Below are 16286 nucleotides of genomic sequence, written 5' to 3' on the forward strand. Positions count from 1 at the left end.
GTTTGTTTTCATCACTTTAATGTTGCAGCTGTTACAGGTCGGACTAATTTTAACAAATTACTGTGTAGATAGCAGAAATCTATGACAATACATCATTTATTAGTTTGCTATATCTTAAAGTTCAAATTAATGTAAGAAAATAAATAAATAAATAAATGTACTATACTTCCCACAATACTAAGTAAAAACATTAAGTGGCTTCCAATAGAAATACTTAAGTAAAGTACAAGCAGTACCACTGTGATAAGAAAAACACCCAAATGATGAAATTATTTCAATAAATAGAGCTATGTTGTACAACAAATGACTTATCTGTTAAATGGCATACAGATTAAACAAATGGCTAAATAATGAATGGCGGTTACATCGACTCACAGCGACATCCCGATGCCTTGACCTCCTTCGCACAGATATTATGATTAATGTAACTGTCTGCAGCTGCTCAAATCCGAGCAGCCGGAGTAGCGCGCGGGGACGCGCTCTTTTTGGTCCTCGGTGTGTTCCGTAGCACGCAGTTCCACAACGTGCGAGAAGAGAAGTCTTTTCCTGTTTGAACGGCTAAACGTACTGCTAGCGGAGACTCAACGTATCGTAAGTATAACTTTTCGAGGACGAGTGAGAGGGTGTTCGTGGTATGTTGTATATCCTTTGAAATGTTCTGTAGGTTTATCAAATAACCGTAACGTTAGGCATGCTCGTCTTGCTTCTTCTTGTTTGAGCAGCACGCGTTTGCTAGGTTAGTATGGCGTTACGCCGACTGTAACATTACGTACTAAAGTATTTTGCGGCTAACTAAGCTAAACGTCCCACTGAATTAACTTAAACGTGTACTGTCCCCGTTGCTAGACTTCATAAGCTGTGTGCCTTTAGCTTTTCCTGAATCATACGGTCTCTGGCGTACAGCGTGGCCGGCGTCCAGCTGCAGCGGATACATTAAGCTAAGCTAGCGTGGTAGCTATGAAGTCAGCAGCAACATTGCATCAGGACAAACGAAAACTTTCTGTTCATGTCAATGAAATGCACATTTTCAAACGTGGTTCGTTTGAAACTGGCTTATTTGATTTCAGTTACGGGGTCGAGCTGTTCAAGACATAGAATAACAGCGTGTTGTTCCTGCTTTTAAGGTGTAACCAATTACGAATTGATTAATTAACGTCTCAGAATAATAACACGAAATTAATCCCAGATAATAGGTTCGTGGCTCAGGACTCTTTAGAGTGCACAACCAATTTTGCTTCATTCAAAGAAAGACAGAAAACCTTGTATTGCAGACAATGTGCACAATTTAGAAAATGCACAGTTGGATGTTCTCCAACAATGGAGAACAGAATTTAAATGAATGTGTTCACTATTTTAAACACGTCTTCAACCTTCAACAAGGGGTTAAAGGATTTCTCAATAAAAAATTTCTAGATTACACTGAATTATCAAGAAACCCCAGCATGGCTATTTTCAACCTGAAGCAAATACACCTGGACGCCTGCCAGGATTAAGGCAGTGCTCAAATTGTGGCCACAAAAAGTACTGAAAATGAACAACCGCTGGAATAGACTAATGTGGATAGTTTGTCATGTATTAACTGTGGAACTTTTTAGTTATTGTAATACAAAATAAAAAAATAGTTTAGTGTATATACAATTGTTGAAGTGGCTTCCTCCAGTTGAACCAAATATCAACAAATACTGTTTGCTGTGATATCAGAGAGAAAAGCTATCCCCGCATATAATAAGTTGGAACTGGAGAATATTTAGCATTTTTACTTTGTTTTCCTTAGATTTACTTGTTTTATCATATCTTCTCAAATGTTTGGATTACTGTTTTCTACACAGAACAAAAATGGCAGAAAAGAAAGACGAGATGTCTCCAATTGAGATGAAAGTGGCACGACAAATAGAGGTATTCTGATTTAATGATATATTTTATATAAAATTTTGTAAAAGTCCATTTAAATTCAGCTGAAAAAATGACTCTTATTCCCACCTCTAGTACTACTTCGGGGATCACAATCTTCCAAGAGACAAGTTTCTCAAAGAACAATTGCAGCTTGACGACGGCTGGGTGACTTTGGAGACGATGCTCAAATTCAACAGGTTCGTTATCCCTATTTTTATCCCATTCTGTTGTAACACAACTATTCATATTTATTTGATTAATTCACTAAAAGCTATCCTTTGCATGGATGGGTGTTAGGATTTTATCAATACTAGTATTTTTATCAATCCTGCTCATTGGTTTAGTTCCTTAGCAATACTCTTATTGGTTCTTTTGGATTATATTGTGAGGAAAACATACATTTAATTAAGAAAACAATCAAATTGATTTATTCTTGTATGTATACAAATAGTCTTTCTTAAGCAGCAATACAAACTCTTTCAAAAACATTAACAGCTAAAAAATGAGCTGAGTGATTAGCTTTAATTTATGAGACTACTCTTATTAGCAAACTCTGTATGGCATTGTAACGTTACCTGCCGTGGACGAGGATGGATTAACAAGATAAGGCAACCACTAAAAACGTTAGAGAAAGACATTGATGACTTAACAGTTTGTGGAGCCATTGTATGACCTATGCCGAGCAGGGCAAGTTAGCACATGACTTAATCCTGTCCCTAGCCACCTCATGCACACATAAAGAAAGGGACGAAGGGACAATTTGCTGACTTTAGTCAGAGGTATTCATGTCAGGCAAATATAATTGGAGACCCTCTTACTGACAACTTGACAAAATCCAACTGATTAAAGTCTATATATTTTGAGTTTTATATAGACAGAAGTCAGTGTGGGTCAGGGTTTTTACTTTCATCAAGTCTAAATACTTGAAAGAGCAGTGTAGTACCAATTCAGTTGCCTTTTATTACCCTTAGAGATCTGAATATTTGTATTTCTTTCCAGACTGAAGTCTTTAACTGCAGAAACCAACGTTATCGTTGAAGCTCTCCAGAAATCAAAGACTGGTATCTTGGAAATAAGTGATGACAAGACTAAAGTCAGGAGGGTTCCAAACAAACCCTTACCAGAAGTGAATGACGATTACAAAGACGCTCTTAAGCACAAATCTGTGTACATGGTAAGTTTTTTTAATTGCATGACACATTTATAGGTTGATTGTTTATTAGGTACATTTAGATTAAAATCAATGCAGTAATACAAAAGTATATTCTACTTTCATGAATGTTATAATGTTCAGTTTCTGTAGAAACTGTTTTAGAGAGTTGATTCAACCATTTATTTTATAGAGGCTATAGTTGGTAGCCCTGTTAAACAGAGGTGTTCCTGCCTTAGCCTACTCAAGGATGTATATGGACCTAATGATGGGAACACCACTCTAAAACAGTTCCAACAAAAACTACACATTATAACCTTCATGAAGGTAGAATATGACTGTAGTATTGGACTGCTTTGGCTAGAAGTACCTAATTAACTGACAACCGGGTGTATATTTACATTATATACAACTATAGAGCAGTTGTTATCCTGGCTGTTCAATTTACATAAATGTACATATTCTGAATTAATACATGTTTTACCCACATTCTAATATCTTTTCTCTTCTAGAAAGGTTTCCCTCTCGAAACTTCCCTTGATGAAATTCAGGAGTGGCTAAATGGGAAAGGCCCCATAGAAAACATTCAAATGAGGAGAACCCTGCAAAGGCAGTTTAAGGTCAATTACATTTGTTATCTAACAATGTTATCTAACAATTCAATAGAGATTTTTCTAATTATTGAAATGAATTATTTTATAGGGATCAGTGTTTATCTGTTTTGACACAGAAGAGTCATCTAAGCAGTTCGTAGAACGTTCAGACATAAAATCCTTCAAAGACAATGAGATGCTTGTGTTATCAAGGTAAGTTATACCACTTGTTTTTGTTTTTTTAAGCAGAGTACCCTCTGAGCTTTTTGGGTTGTAAAAAAAAAGTAATATACAGCACTGTGCCATCAGTGTCTGATTTAATATATACAATTCAGTTCATGAACTTACACTTGTATTTTATTGAATAATTTTTAAATAACAATTTTTAAGAGATTTCTTTAATGGATGCTCATTTTAAATATATTTTTATAAAAAAAAAATCTCATGGCAATAGCCGCCACAACATCAACAGTCCTCGCTATATATATATAAAAATAGTAAATACACACCAACATTACCAGTTATTGAGGTATGTATGCCAACATTACCAGTAGTAAGATGTGTCATTTCTGTATTTGTGATGAACCTGAGAGCAGAGGTTACCAAGGGAGACGAGATCTTAAGACTGGGAGTGGAGACTCAGCCGAACGCATCCCAAAATGTTCCTGTAACTTGAACAATGATTACATGAACTGTGCTAGCCACAACAAACTACAATATAAATACTCTTGGCTATCTACATTAAACATCCAAAATATAGTGTCTGCCAAAGGTCTTGTCAATATGTTCTGATGGGTTACATTTGTGTATTTATTTTTTTTTCCTCTTCAGAAATTTAGCAATTAAACTGAACTAAAATGAGGTTTTCCTGCGTTTGAATATGTGATTGCTGTTCTACTTGCAGGGAAGACTACCATGTAAAGAAAGCAGAAGAGAGAAAACTGTTCAAAGCCGAGACCAAAGCAAAAGCTAAACAGTGAGTACACAACCAATGCCGCATTGGCCTGAAATATACAGCTAATTTCTTTGAAAACGACTGACCCCCCCCCCCCCCCCCCCTTCCACACACAATGTTTAGGGGCAAGGAACAACAGCAGAAAAATGCAGAAGACAAAGAAATGGTGAGGTCCTCCTATGTGCTAATAAGCTTTGCACTATGATGGGCTCTGGTCTCAGTTGTAATACTTTGTCATTTGTGTTGCAGGGCCTGCTTTTGGATGAGCAGATGGGTTGCTTGTTGAAGTTTTCAGGAGAGCTTGAAGATGTTTCAAGAGAGGACTTCCATGAATTGTTCTCTGGACATGGAAAGATTAAGTGGGTTAATTTTACAAGAGGGGCCAAAGAGGTAAGGAAGCTCTAACTCAAGTCTCACACTCGGGGTAAAAATCTGAGACTTAATTTAATTATACATTTTTACTTTTAACAAGGGCACCCTACTTTTCGATGGGAATGCAAAGGAAGCGTTCGATAAAGCCAAAGAGGCAAACGAAGGGGAATTGAAAATCAAGCAAAACAGTGTTACCTGGCATGTCCTTGAGGGAGATGAGGAGAAAGATGAACTGAAGAATATCATCGACGCTCAACAAGAATCGTACAACAGGTCCAAAAACCGAGGTAAATACTTAAAAAAAAACTTAACAGCTGGTCTAAAACAATTTATTAATAAATAATTGAATCCATGATTTTGTTTAATGTATCTGATATGTCTCAAAAGTTAGCAGAGGAAGATCAGGTGGCAGAGGAGGATCAGGTGGCAGAGGAGGAAGAGGAGGCCGAAGAGGTGGCAGAGGTGGCAGAGATCAAGGCAGATCTCAGTACAAGGGCAAAAAGATGAAATTTGAGAGTGATGATGAGGGCGACAGTAAGTTCAGCATCTTTTGGAGCTTGAAAACTCGGTTTGACTCTTGTATTGTTAATTATATTGGATCTACTTTGTGCTTTTCCTCCAGAACCTGCAGCCCCAAAGAGAGAACGCGAAGACACTGATGGTCCCGCAGCAAAGGTTCCCAAAACTGAAAATGGCTCTTAGTCAAAGTCACACCAATCATTTTTTTTTTGTGAAGATTTATTATAAACGGTGAAAATGCAGAGGCAACTTTAATCCATTCCAGTGAAAGTTTCAAGTTTTGGAGAATCGTATGAAGTCCACCTGGATGTCAACCTAGAGAACAATTTGCAAAGCATCAGTTTTCAGCTTTTTAAGTCCCTTTATATTGTGCCTCTCACATTATTTGTGTACCTATATTTCTCCTCTTAAGATGATTTTGATTTTATCATTCAACATAAATCTGCACTTTGACAGCAATATAATTACATCAGAACATTTAGGTTTCGTAAGACCTGTGTGACATCTAGAGTCTGTGTTCCATTGTTTTTTTTCCATGTAGATTCCCTACAGTGAATGAGAAATTTCTTTTGGTGTTTTTTTTTTTTAGTGTGCTAATGTGTATAGCAAATAAAATGTAAAAATCCATCAATTTGTGTGTGTTAATTCAATTACGCCTCGACATGAAGACAACTTACCGATTTCTTTTTGTGGAACTTGTAGGATGCTGGCAAGTCGTATCTTAGTTCTGTAAAGACAGTATGTCGTCAGTGTTTGAATATTTTCACTATAGCGAAGATGTACTTTATTATTACCTGCTATTACTTCCATCTTCATTCCCCAGTCACTAGCCTTCTTTTGAATGTGCTGTAATCGGATGAGGACGTACACATTTCAGTCTTGCTACAGATGAAGACTTGGGTCAAAGTTTTACATATGAAGACCTAAGCTTTGACTTGGCTTAACTTCAGGCTTGAAAGTAGAGCTACAACAATTGAGTCTAATTTGATTATCTGTTTTAGTATTTTTTTTTCATGCATAACTTAAAGAAATTATACTTTCTGCCTCAAATTGGAGCTTTTCTGCATTTTGGATTGACAAAATCATCGTGGACTTTTCAAATTGCAATCTGCCGTGGCGGCTCTATCCAATGTGACAGTGCTGTATATGTGACCTCTATGGTAACTGAATACTCACCTGTCGTGTTGATGTTTTATGGAGTGAATACACTGCTGTCTTTGCCATTGTTAAAGCGGCCCATAAGAACTTCATGTCCATGCCTTGAACAAAGAATAAAAGCATGACTACATGAACTACTCAGCCAAGATGTGTTGAGTGCAATCTACTGCTATGTTCATGTTACCCTGATTACAGTCTCTGACTCAAACACTTTATCCAACATTGTGATTATGACCAAGAAACTCAAATGTATCAAAGTTCAGCCTTTTTCAGGATAATACCCAACAAACTGAGAACTTAACAAATGTGGATGTCTCACCTATGCCAGAGTTCATTGTTCAATGTCAGTAAACCAATAATGCATGGATATTGTCCACTTTTTGTTTAACCCAAATGACAAACTCTACAAACATCCACTGAGGAATTTGACTTAAAGCTTTTGGAATGATGGTATCTGAACCTCAGGTTAAGTTTTTAAGATTTGTCACATTCTGCAATAATAAGTTGTCCGATGACATGAATACCAACAAGGCGTAAACATGGGAATCTTACCCATCTCTAAAGCTAATTATAAACAGAAAATCTGTGTTGCATCTGGTGGCGTAGAATTTGAGAGACATCCAAAGGAAGCACCTACAGAAAGATGCCATTGGTTTGAATTATGAAGATTGTAGTTTTCCTACTTTGACCCATACAATGAACTATAAACCAGGATGCCTCTGCTGGACCGATTTGGATGTCCCCCCAATTAAATTTGATGGAGGCACTACTAAATCACTGGAGAAGCCAATTCAAATTGTGTACTTACCCTGGTTGTGTTTAGTCCCAAATGGTGGATTCATTATTACAGTGTCAAACTTTTTGGCATAAGCATCTGCCTCCAGAGAAATCAGGTCACATTGGACCAGATCCACGTTAGAAATCTCAAATTCCTCAGCATTTCTTCTGAATATGTCCAGTGCGTCGTTGTCAATGTCGAAGCCGACGCACAAACTGAATAAGAGAGAGAGAGAGAAAGAGAGAGAGAGAGAGACAATGAATCATATGAGGAATGACTGAAAATATTGTTGATATGATGAAGACACTGTCGGACGCTCACCCTGAATTAAGCATCGCAGCACCAATGCTGAGGACTCCACAGCCACATCCCAGATCTGCTACTAGTTTACCCTCAATGTCATCAAACGTGCTCTGGATTGTATAAAGCATGCATGCTGTGGGAGGGGAGACAGAAAGTTAATGAAAACAATGCGCGCTATCGACAAACTCCAATAAGCACAGGTTGTCACCTCACCAGCTATATGGGGACTGGTCGGATATTGCTCAAGGAGGATTTTTGGCTCTTCAAACCCGTCCACTTGCTGTAAACAACTCTCTAACTCTTTTAGTTTCATTACTAGCGACTGTAATGTCCCAAACCTATGTACAACCGGTGTAACAACACTGATACTTATTTTAAATGTTTTTTTTCGGCTCCTACCACTGTAAGTGTATATCTAATGCATTTAAAGACAACTTCCGGTAGAATACGTGCCATGTGCGTCAACCAAAACAATCCGGCGTTGACCCCGGAAAGCGTGATAGTAGTTCCTCCATGCATTTGTTGTTTGTTTTATGAAATACATTTATTGTACGCAACGTTTCGAATAGGTATTTTAGAATATAGGCTGGTTCATTAATAAAGTAAGATACAAGTACCTCAGAATTGTATTTATGTACAGAACGTGATTAAAACTACTTAGTTGTGTTGATCACTGTGACGGTTCCCTAGCCTGCCTGTCTGTCTCCTGCACCCAACAGGTAACAGGAGGACGCCCTAATGGGAAGCACCTGTGCCACTGAAATCGGTACCAGGCGAAGAGGATCAGGACTATCCTGAGGCCTGCGCAGTGACTCGTGCAATGACAGCTTCAAGACCCGTGTCTCAGACCAATGGGGAAAAGGTTTCAGGGAAATTCTTGCTGCCTCTGACTTTCCTGTGTCAATGTCCCGCAGTGACCTGGTTGGAGAAGCTGTTTCAACAGGTTCGCCCTAAGGCTGAGGTGCTAGCCAGTAGCTTGGCCTGTTACACTCCGTCAGGTGTTAAAAGTGGCTATATACAGCGTGTAAAATAAGTATGTAACACGTCACCATTTGTCTCAGTAAATATATTTCTAAAAGAGCTATTGGTATGATATTTTCACCAGATGTCTGCAACAACCCAAGTAATACATATATTCAAAGAAAAATCAAACACAAACCATTGCCAACAGCTTGTGTCAGGGTCTCTAATATTATAAATTTCTGCGGAGGACAACCCAAACTGCAGTGAGCATGCCGGTTGGAGAGGTGGAGCCGCTGCCAGATCTGGGAAGAATTGCTGCCAATAACTCAGGAGAGGCCATCAGATCAGGGTGAGGGAGGGAGGCCTTCACATCAATTCTTCTCTGCTGAAGGAACCGTTCATGGGCAAGACACCGTGTAATGCCCGAGCACATCCAAAACGGCTCTTTTAAGAACCAACCACACAATACTATTGAGCAAACTTTCCTTTGTTTGTCAAGAGTCTTCTTGTGAAACTAAAATAAAGAACATTGAATATGTAACATTAAATAAAGTGCATTTATTAAAAAAAAAGAATAAAAAGAAAGCAAAACATTAATGTCATTAACAAAAATAATTGAATTACTGGTTCGTTCCCTGGAAAGATTGTCCCCCAGAGATTTATTCAAAATGTTCCAAATTCAGCACCACAGTGCTGGCTTCATAAATAAGTTTGTGGATTTGAAATTTGACAAATTCTTTCTGCTGGGGTGGCAATCTTTCCAGGGAAGGAACCAGGCTTTTTAAGAACAATTCGTCCTCCGAGGGTGGTGGAGCAGGAGAGGCACTTCTCCTCAAGCCGTTGGTTAGCTGCTCCTCGATTTCCCTCACTCCCGAAGGACCTTATTTGGGCCCTTCTTCCTGTATGAAATGGAAACACCATATTTTGTGAAACTATTGCATTCCATCACTACAATAGCTTGTCAAATTAATATTTGTCATGGTGAAATACATACCATGAATGCATAAATTATAGTCATACCAAAAGTTGAGAAAAGACTCAAGGTCTGTGGTGACTCTCTTGAATTCTCGCCTTATCTGAGGAGACACAAACAGGTAGTAAATACTCGTCAACAACAACATTTCCGAATAGGACAGACAGTTTATAATGGAACCCACAAATGTGATGCTATGCATCGGAAGGCCAGTTGTAAAGCTTCTCTCACCAGCATGACTGTTTTAAGCTGTGCTAACATATTTGCACAAGATCTTCTTTGCGATGAGCAAACACAATGTACCATTAGAACACTGGAGTGATAGTTGCTGAAAATGGACCTCTATACACCTATGTAGATGTTTGATTAAAAACCACACTTTTCCACCTAGTATAGTCATTTACCACATTAACAATGGAAGTGTATTTCTGATTAATTTAATGTTATCGTCATTGAAAAAAACCAGTGCTTTTCTTTGAAAAATAAGGACATTTCTAAGTGACCCCAAACTTTTGAACGGTAGTGTGTGTATATATATATATATATATATATATATATATATATATAGTATTTTGTAGACTTAATACTTACAATATGCAATACTGCTGTACTATACTGAATATTGTTTTGCTACTACTACATTTCACTTCATAATATTACACTTATATGCCATAATATGTATAATGTACTAGCCTTTTTATTTGACCATATTGTCATACTGTTATACCACTTTACTTTGAGGAGACGTCACTGTTAGTCTAGAACACTGGAGTAATGTTTCCACCAGTAAACCTGAACATGCACACCTCTCTCCAGTGTGACAGTGATTATAACCGCATAACTATAGATTATAATTAACTGGAGGATACACTTTTTTTCTACACATAGTTCTTAAACCCTTAAATATAAACAGGAGCCCGGTCACCCTACGGAGGAAACTCTTTTTTTTTTTTTTTTATTAAAATAAAAGTTGGATAAAATCTCCACTTGTCCTCTCCTTATATGTAGTCAGGTATCGGTAGGTAGAACCGCCAGTGCCGCTGAGTCGCCGCTCACCTGGCTGACGCCTCACGCTGCCAGTAATCTCACTCGCTGTCTCTCCAACAACGTTAGCTAACGTGTTAGCAAGCTGACTAGCTTGCCATTAAAAAACTGGTGGGAGGGAAATGAAGCCGCTGTAGACATCTTAACGCTGATTGGCCAAGACTCGACACGTCAAAGATCTTCTATTGCTAAAATGATCACGACCTCAGTTTTTTTTCCCGCGTCTCACTCCAATCTCAGACACGCCGGTCAGTTGACCCCCTCCTCCCAAAAACAAAAACCCTTCAGATCTACGCGATTTACGTGGATGACATATTTTCATTTCAAAACGGCAAGTTTGCAGGTATGGTTTTATACAGTTAAAACCGCCTGGGGTCAAATTGACCCCAGAGAACACCGATGCATACAAGACATTGAAAACATATGTTAATTGTATGTTTACCCAGTTGTCCACATTAAATTAGAAAAATTAAGCAAAACAATATTATGTCAATCATATATTTAGAGTCGCTAAACATTGAATGGTGTCAAGATAACAGCAGGGGTAGCAAAAGACTTGTGCAAATCTTTGAAAAGATGAACATTTATTTGAGATTGAGAAACAACAATCTTTGGGTCTCCACCCATTCTCTGAATGTATTTACTTACAGTTTTAGTCTTGGCCAATCTGAGTTTTTCCAGCATTCATTTTAACCCCATTAAATCTATAAGTCTAGTACAAAACATGCTTTGTATAACCTTATTTCTCATCATTATTTTTGTGTATTATTTACTGTATACTGGTGACTAATATGATCAATTTAATTTGGGGAGATTATGTGTAAAATCACTTTTCAAATCTCTGCACCGACTCAATTAACATGAACGGTGAATCTTAAGAAAACTAGTGCCCATGTCGGCTGTTGCTCCGACAGAGACTCACCCCTGCTGGGAGCGGATGATGTTTTCGGAGTTTCAGTGACATGTGAAGCCAGGAGCGGCCACGTGGGGGCGATAACACACACACTTAAGTGTAAAAATAAATTCACCTTGACGTGCAGGATGTAGGGCAAAGAAAAACATTAATTTGACTGACAAATAACTGTACTGTAGTAACCATGTTCAAGTTACCCCAAACTGTAGGGTTGCAATTTGTTTTCTCGAATACCCCATTAAATCTATAAAGTGATAGTAAGGATGTTTCCCTCCCTTTGCTTTGTTATTAACTGATCATGAAATGTCAGATTTAGATTATTATATTTGTGGTTTTATTTTGTTGAAGACAAATTGACAAAAAACATTTTTAAGTCAATTCATTATTCTTTATAAAAATAAAACGATTGCATCAGCCGCATGTCACGTGGATGATATATTTTGATTTCAAAAGGGCAAATTTCGCCAAAAAGTGACAAGTTTGCAGGTATGTATTTGAATACTAAAGAGACAAAAAGAAAATTTAAAATTATTCAGAACACATAACATTTTAAATAATCCTCCACCTCATTCCAGAACACATGGTGTGATAACATGTGTGGAAGCAGTCACTGGGCCCACGACACCAATCCCGCCGAGCTCTCGGGACGGGTCCCTGCACCGGCCACGCTCCCAAATGGTTGTCTCCATGTCTTCAGGTGTGTGACCGATTCACATAAAAAAGAAAAAAACTTTTAAAGAATTTTTCCAGATTTTCATGGGTTGTTGGCATATAAAGAAAGTTAACATGAAGTACACTACCGGTGGATGTCGTGCTTCCAGCAGATGGAGGAGCCGAACGATGGTCCGGCGTCTGCAGGTTTGGAGGCTGTATGAATAACAGAAAAAGCATAACCATGTTTTGTTTGTTTCTTCATCATGGCTAATGTAACCATCATGTCATTGGTATATTGTATTTTTTCAGGTTACATAAAGCATTTACAGTGGGAGGGAGAGGAACGACTTTGAGACCCATCGAGGCCACATCCCGCTGCCGATGTTAAAGGCTCTAAAATAATAATATTTTATTATAACAATACTAAAATACACACTCATAATGTATATGCGTCACAATAGTTAATACATTCCGATTTACACGTGAATTCAAATGCAAAATAGGTGTGCGTTGACTACAAGACGGGGAAGGTGGCGGTGCTCCTCAGCAGGCAGACATTTTATATACTTAACTATTTATTGAAAAATTACAATAACTTAAAAGTTCCACAATTAACAAATTAAACTATCATAAGGGGGGATCTAAAGGTGGGGAAAAGAGGGGGAAGAGAGGGGCATCATCCCATTGCATTAAAATCCGTTATACATCAGATGAACCATCAGAGAAGAGAGAGAGAGAGAGAAAAAAGGGTGAGTACAGGAGGGAGGGGCAGTAGGGAAGAGCATCCAGTGGCGGGAAAGAGAGAGAGGAAAAAGAGCGGGGCAGAAGAGAGAGGGCAGCCATTTTTTAACCAAAGCTAGCACGGTGTCAAAATCACTACTCTGCCTCTCGCCTACCCAAAATTTGGGTAGGCGAGAGGCAGAGTAGTGATTTTTTTTAATTAAATACAAATAAATAACCATCTTTAAAACCATTTGTGTGCATCAGTCACAATCAGTCCATCACATTAAACATATCTCAACCAAGAGCGTTGAAGTCTCCCAGGAGAACTATGGAGTCGGCCGGTTACAGAGCCCCTGCTGTGGGTGGTGGTGAGCCCAGCTATATCTAGCTGGTACCGCTCCACCTCCTGCACCAGCTCTGGCTCTTTCCCCACTAGCGAGGTGACACAAGTCCCTAGAGAGAGTCTTTGCTGCCGGCGATAGGCTCGCCCAGGCCGCTGCCCGGCCCACAGGGCACCCGACCCTGATGCTTGGTGAGTCCACAGGGTGCAGCCTAGACTTGTGCAACCTACAAATACTGAGACTGTCCAGGTAGCTAGCTAGCTAAACACGTAACTAGTTCATGAGTCAAAACTTACCACAGACAAGACGTCAAAGGGGCTGCAAGGCAATGCCATAAAGTACTTTAAACGAAAGCCAAATAAAAATAGAGCCAATCACACTTCTTCTATCTTAAGAGTCTAATCTGATTCGTTGTGTTGTCCGTTTCACCGCAGAAACGGTAGACTCATTGGATGAAAGGTGGATCCAATCAGTCAACTTTAAGTTCAAGAAGCAGTCCAGGAGGCGGAGGACTGACGCGCTCCGGGGAAGGGGAAGGGGGCTCTGGAAAACAGATGGGATGGACGGATGAAGCCTTGTGAAGCATTGAGGCTTTCTACCTATTTGTACCAAAAAGGATTCGAAGCAGCGCCATCTGGTGGCAGACTGGAATTAAAGCAGTCGTTTAACAGTGTGACCGAAGCACTAGAACAACACCAATGTTTCAATCTCACATTTCTAAATTAAAGCTGCGTGTTCATTCACGAATTTTATGTTATATACAACAATTGTATGTTATTATATTATTCTGTCGTTTTTTACATTGCAATACCATTAAATGCTGGTTAATAATATGAAACTCATGATGGGATTTGATTCTCTCAGAACAGAAAAGTTAATCAAGTGTGTGAGTTACCCACTAGACTAGACAAACATGTACAATATAGTGCATTTTTGTATATTATTATTGCCCTAAAGTTTTATGCCAACAAATTTATATATAACATTTGTCCTTTATAGCTCATATTAGTGAGGCAAGATGTCATAGAAGTGGCAGTGGAACGTGCTTATGAACATGGGCATGGTGAAAGTGGCAGTAGAAATAATATTTTCTCCACGTTGCTGGGCTTCAGGCAGCTCCTTTTCTGGCTAACAATTTCCCCAGCCTTTGAAAAAAATATTTCATATGGGACAGATGATGCAGGTATACGTGGATGCCAATTTCAACAGGTGGGGATAAATTGCCGCTCTTGTCATCCAGTATTTTAGTGGGTCCTCAGATTCCCAAGTGTGGTTCTTTCTAATACATAGGGATACAAAAAGAGACATTATTACTGCAAAACAAAAATTCACAAAATATTTGTAATCTCAAAAGTCACATCTAGACAACACATTACCTTTGCACAATGGCAGTTGAATTGGTCTCCTGATTTTGTGCTTCCACGTGACTGTCCAGCAAGGCCCGGAGGTTGTAGTCCTGGTGTTGACTTGAGTCCGCTGTTGGTGCTGGCTCCACAGGATTTGTTTTTGCTGGCGCCTCGTTGGTGATAACACCAGTACACTCGAGTCAGCCTTTCCACCGCATCTAGACGATGTCCCTAGTTGCAGAACCCAACCTCTTTAAATCTCAGGTTCAGCAATGTGGCCCCAGACAAGGCATTCACTTTTTCAAACAGGTGGAATATTTCAACCACATTAATCTTTGAATTGTTGGCCAATTTAGCACCAATGCCATAGGCATTTGGGCACACTGTCCAGCAATACATTTTTTAAATACTTGTTTATTCTGTCTGTATATATAATAGTGCTATTGTGGATTATTTTACTGTTTACTTATATGTATTACTTGTTTTTTATTTTCGTATATATTGCTGCTGTAATCCTGCAATTTCCTCAGTGCAGGACTTATAAAGGATTATCTTATTTGATCTATTAAAATGTTTTAACATTTTTACTAATTGCTTTTGACCCTGCCACCCTTTTCTCCTCAGAAAGCTCTACAGTTGTGTGACTGAAAGGACGTTGAACAGCAAGACTCTGCCATGTTGCCTCATACTCCTCAGGATTCAAAGGCCTTGTGTCTGTGCTGAGCTCCACATTTTGGAGACCTCGCCTGAATTTTCTCTGTACTAAACCCTCTCTAACTTTGTTCTGCTTCACTTTATCAAAGTCAACATTTGCCGAGAGAATGTTCACAACGTGTGCTATGATTTGGGTTAGAGTTGGACCTTACAGCTGCATCACTTCAAAGAAATAATTATCCTGAAAGTGCTTTTATTCTCGGCAGACCTGAAACCTTTTCATTTTTGCTGTGTGTCATCTTAATTTACTCTTAATCAGTAACATATAAACTGATATTTACACATCTGAACAAAATCTTACATGTGTAGCCTTTTATTATAACATCAACATTATTCAAGTGGTTGCAGAGATACACCCTTTTTAGTTTGGGTATGCAATTTTCGCGCAGAGGCCTACAAATAGGTTGGTTTCTATTTTACTTGCCTACACTCCTTCTATTGCCTGGCTTTTATTTGGACAGACTCGTACCTCCGGGTCGCCTGCCTTGCTTTGCGTCTGTCTTAATAAAAGAAAAAACAAACGAAAGATTTGTAAAACCCCATATCGGCTCGTTATTTGAAATCGGTTCTCTTGTATTTTCGTTTTTGGATTCAGACGGGAAAAAAAAGAAAAACTGGTTGTGCTTTTTTTCTTTCGTTTTGTGGGTTCAAACCCGAACGAAAAAAAACACATGGTATTTATTTATTTTCGTGTTTTTTTAATACTATAAAACAAACGATCGTGAATGGTTAGACAAAACAGACGCCTCGATTCCGCTCGAGCAGATACTTAAACTGGATCCAGTCATCTTTGGACACTGAGCGTCGGGTGAACTCGTCAGTCCTACCGCGAGAATGCCCGAGAACATGGAAACAAGACAACAAAAATACATTTTGGACAACAAGCCAGAGAGC

At 38.7% G+C, this 16286-nt stretch overlaps 2 protein-coding genes across 2 annotated transcripts; one reads left to right on the forward strand and one right to left on the reverse strand.

The window, feature by feature from the left end:
- The first annotated feature begins 557 nt into the window (after window positions 1-557).
- On the forward strand, window positions 558-5727 carry LOC306748126 (lupus La protein homolog). Its single transcript, XM_079231253.1, has 12 exons — window positions 558-591; window positions 1830-1896; window positions 1987-2090; window positions 2893-3067; window positions 3556-3663; window positions 3746-3849; window positions 4541-4612; window positions 4715-4757; window positions 4841-4981; window positions 5064-5250; window positions 5351-5497; window positions 5586-5727. The coding sequence occupies exons 2-12, from the start codon at window positions 1837-1839 to the stop codon at window positions 5663-5665; spliced, it is 1221 nt and encodes a 406-aa protein (XP_079087379.1). The 5' UTR covers window positions 558-591; window positions 1830-1836; the 3' UTR covers window positions 5666-5727.
- On the reverse strand, window positions 5690-8117 carry mettl5 (methyltransferase 5, N6-adenosine). The gene is made up of 7 exons (XM_079231254.1): window positions 7935-8117; window positions 7740-7854; window positions 7449-7633; window positions 6659-6741; window positions 6277-6328; window positions 6160-6209; window positions 5690-5797 (listed from the first exon to the last, which is right to left on the reverse strand). Exons 1-7 carry the CDS (start codon window positions 8032-8034, stop codon window positions 5756-5758), a joined length of 627 nt encoding a protein of 208 aa, XP_079087380.1. The 5' UTR covers window positions 8035-8117; the 3' UTR covers window positions 5690-5755.
- Between the last annotated feature and the right edge of the window lie 8169 nt (window positions 8118-16286).

The sequence above is a fragment of the Taurulus bubalis genome (assembly GCF_910589615.1).
Source record: "Taurulus bubalis genome assembly, chromosome: 15".
In the NCBI taxonomy this organism is placed as follows: Eukaryota; Metazoa; Chordata; class Actinopteri; order Perciformes; family Cottidae; genus Taurulus; species Taurulus bubalis.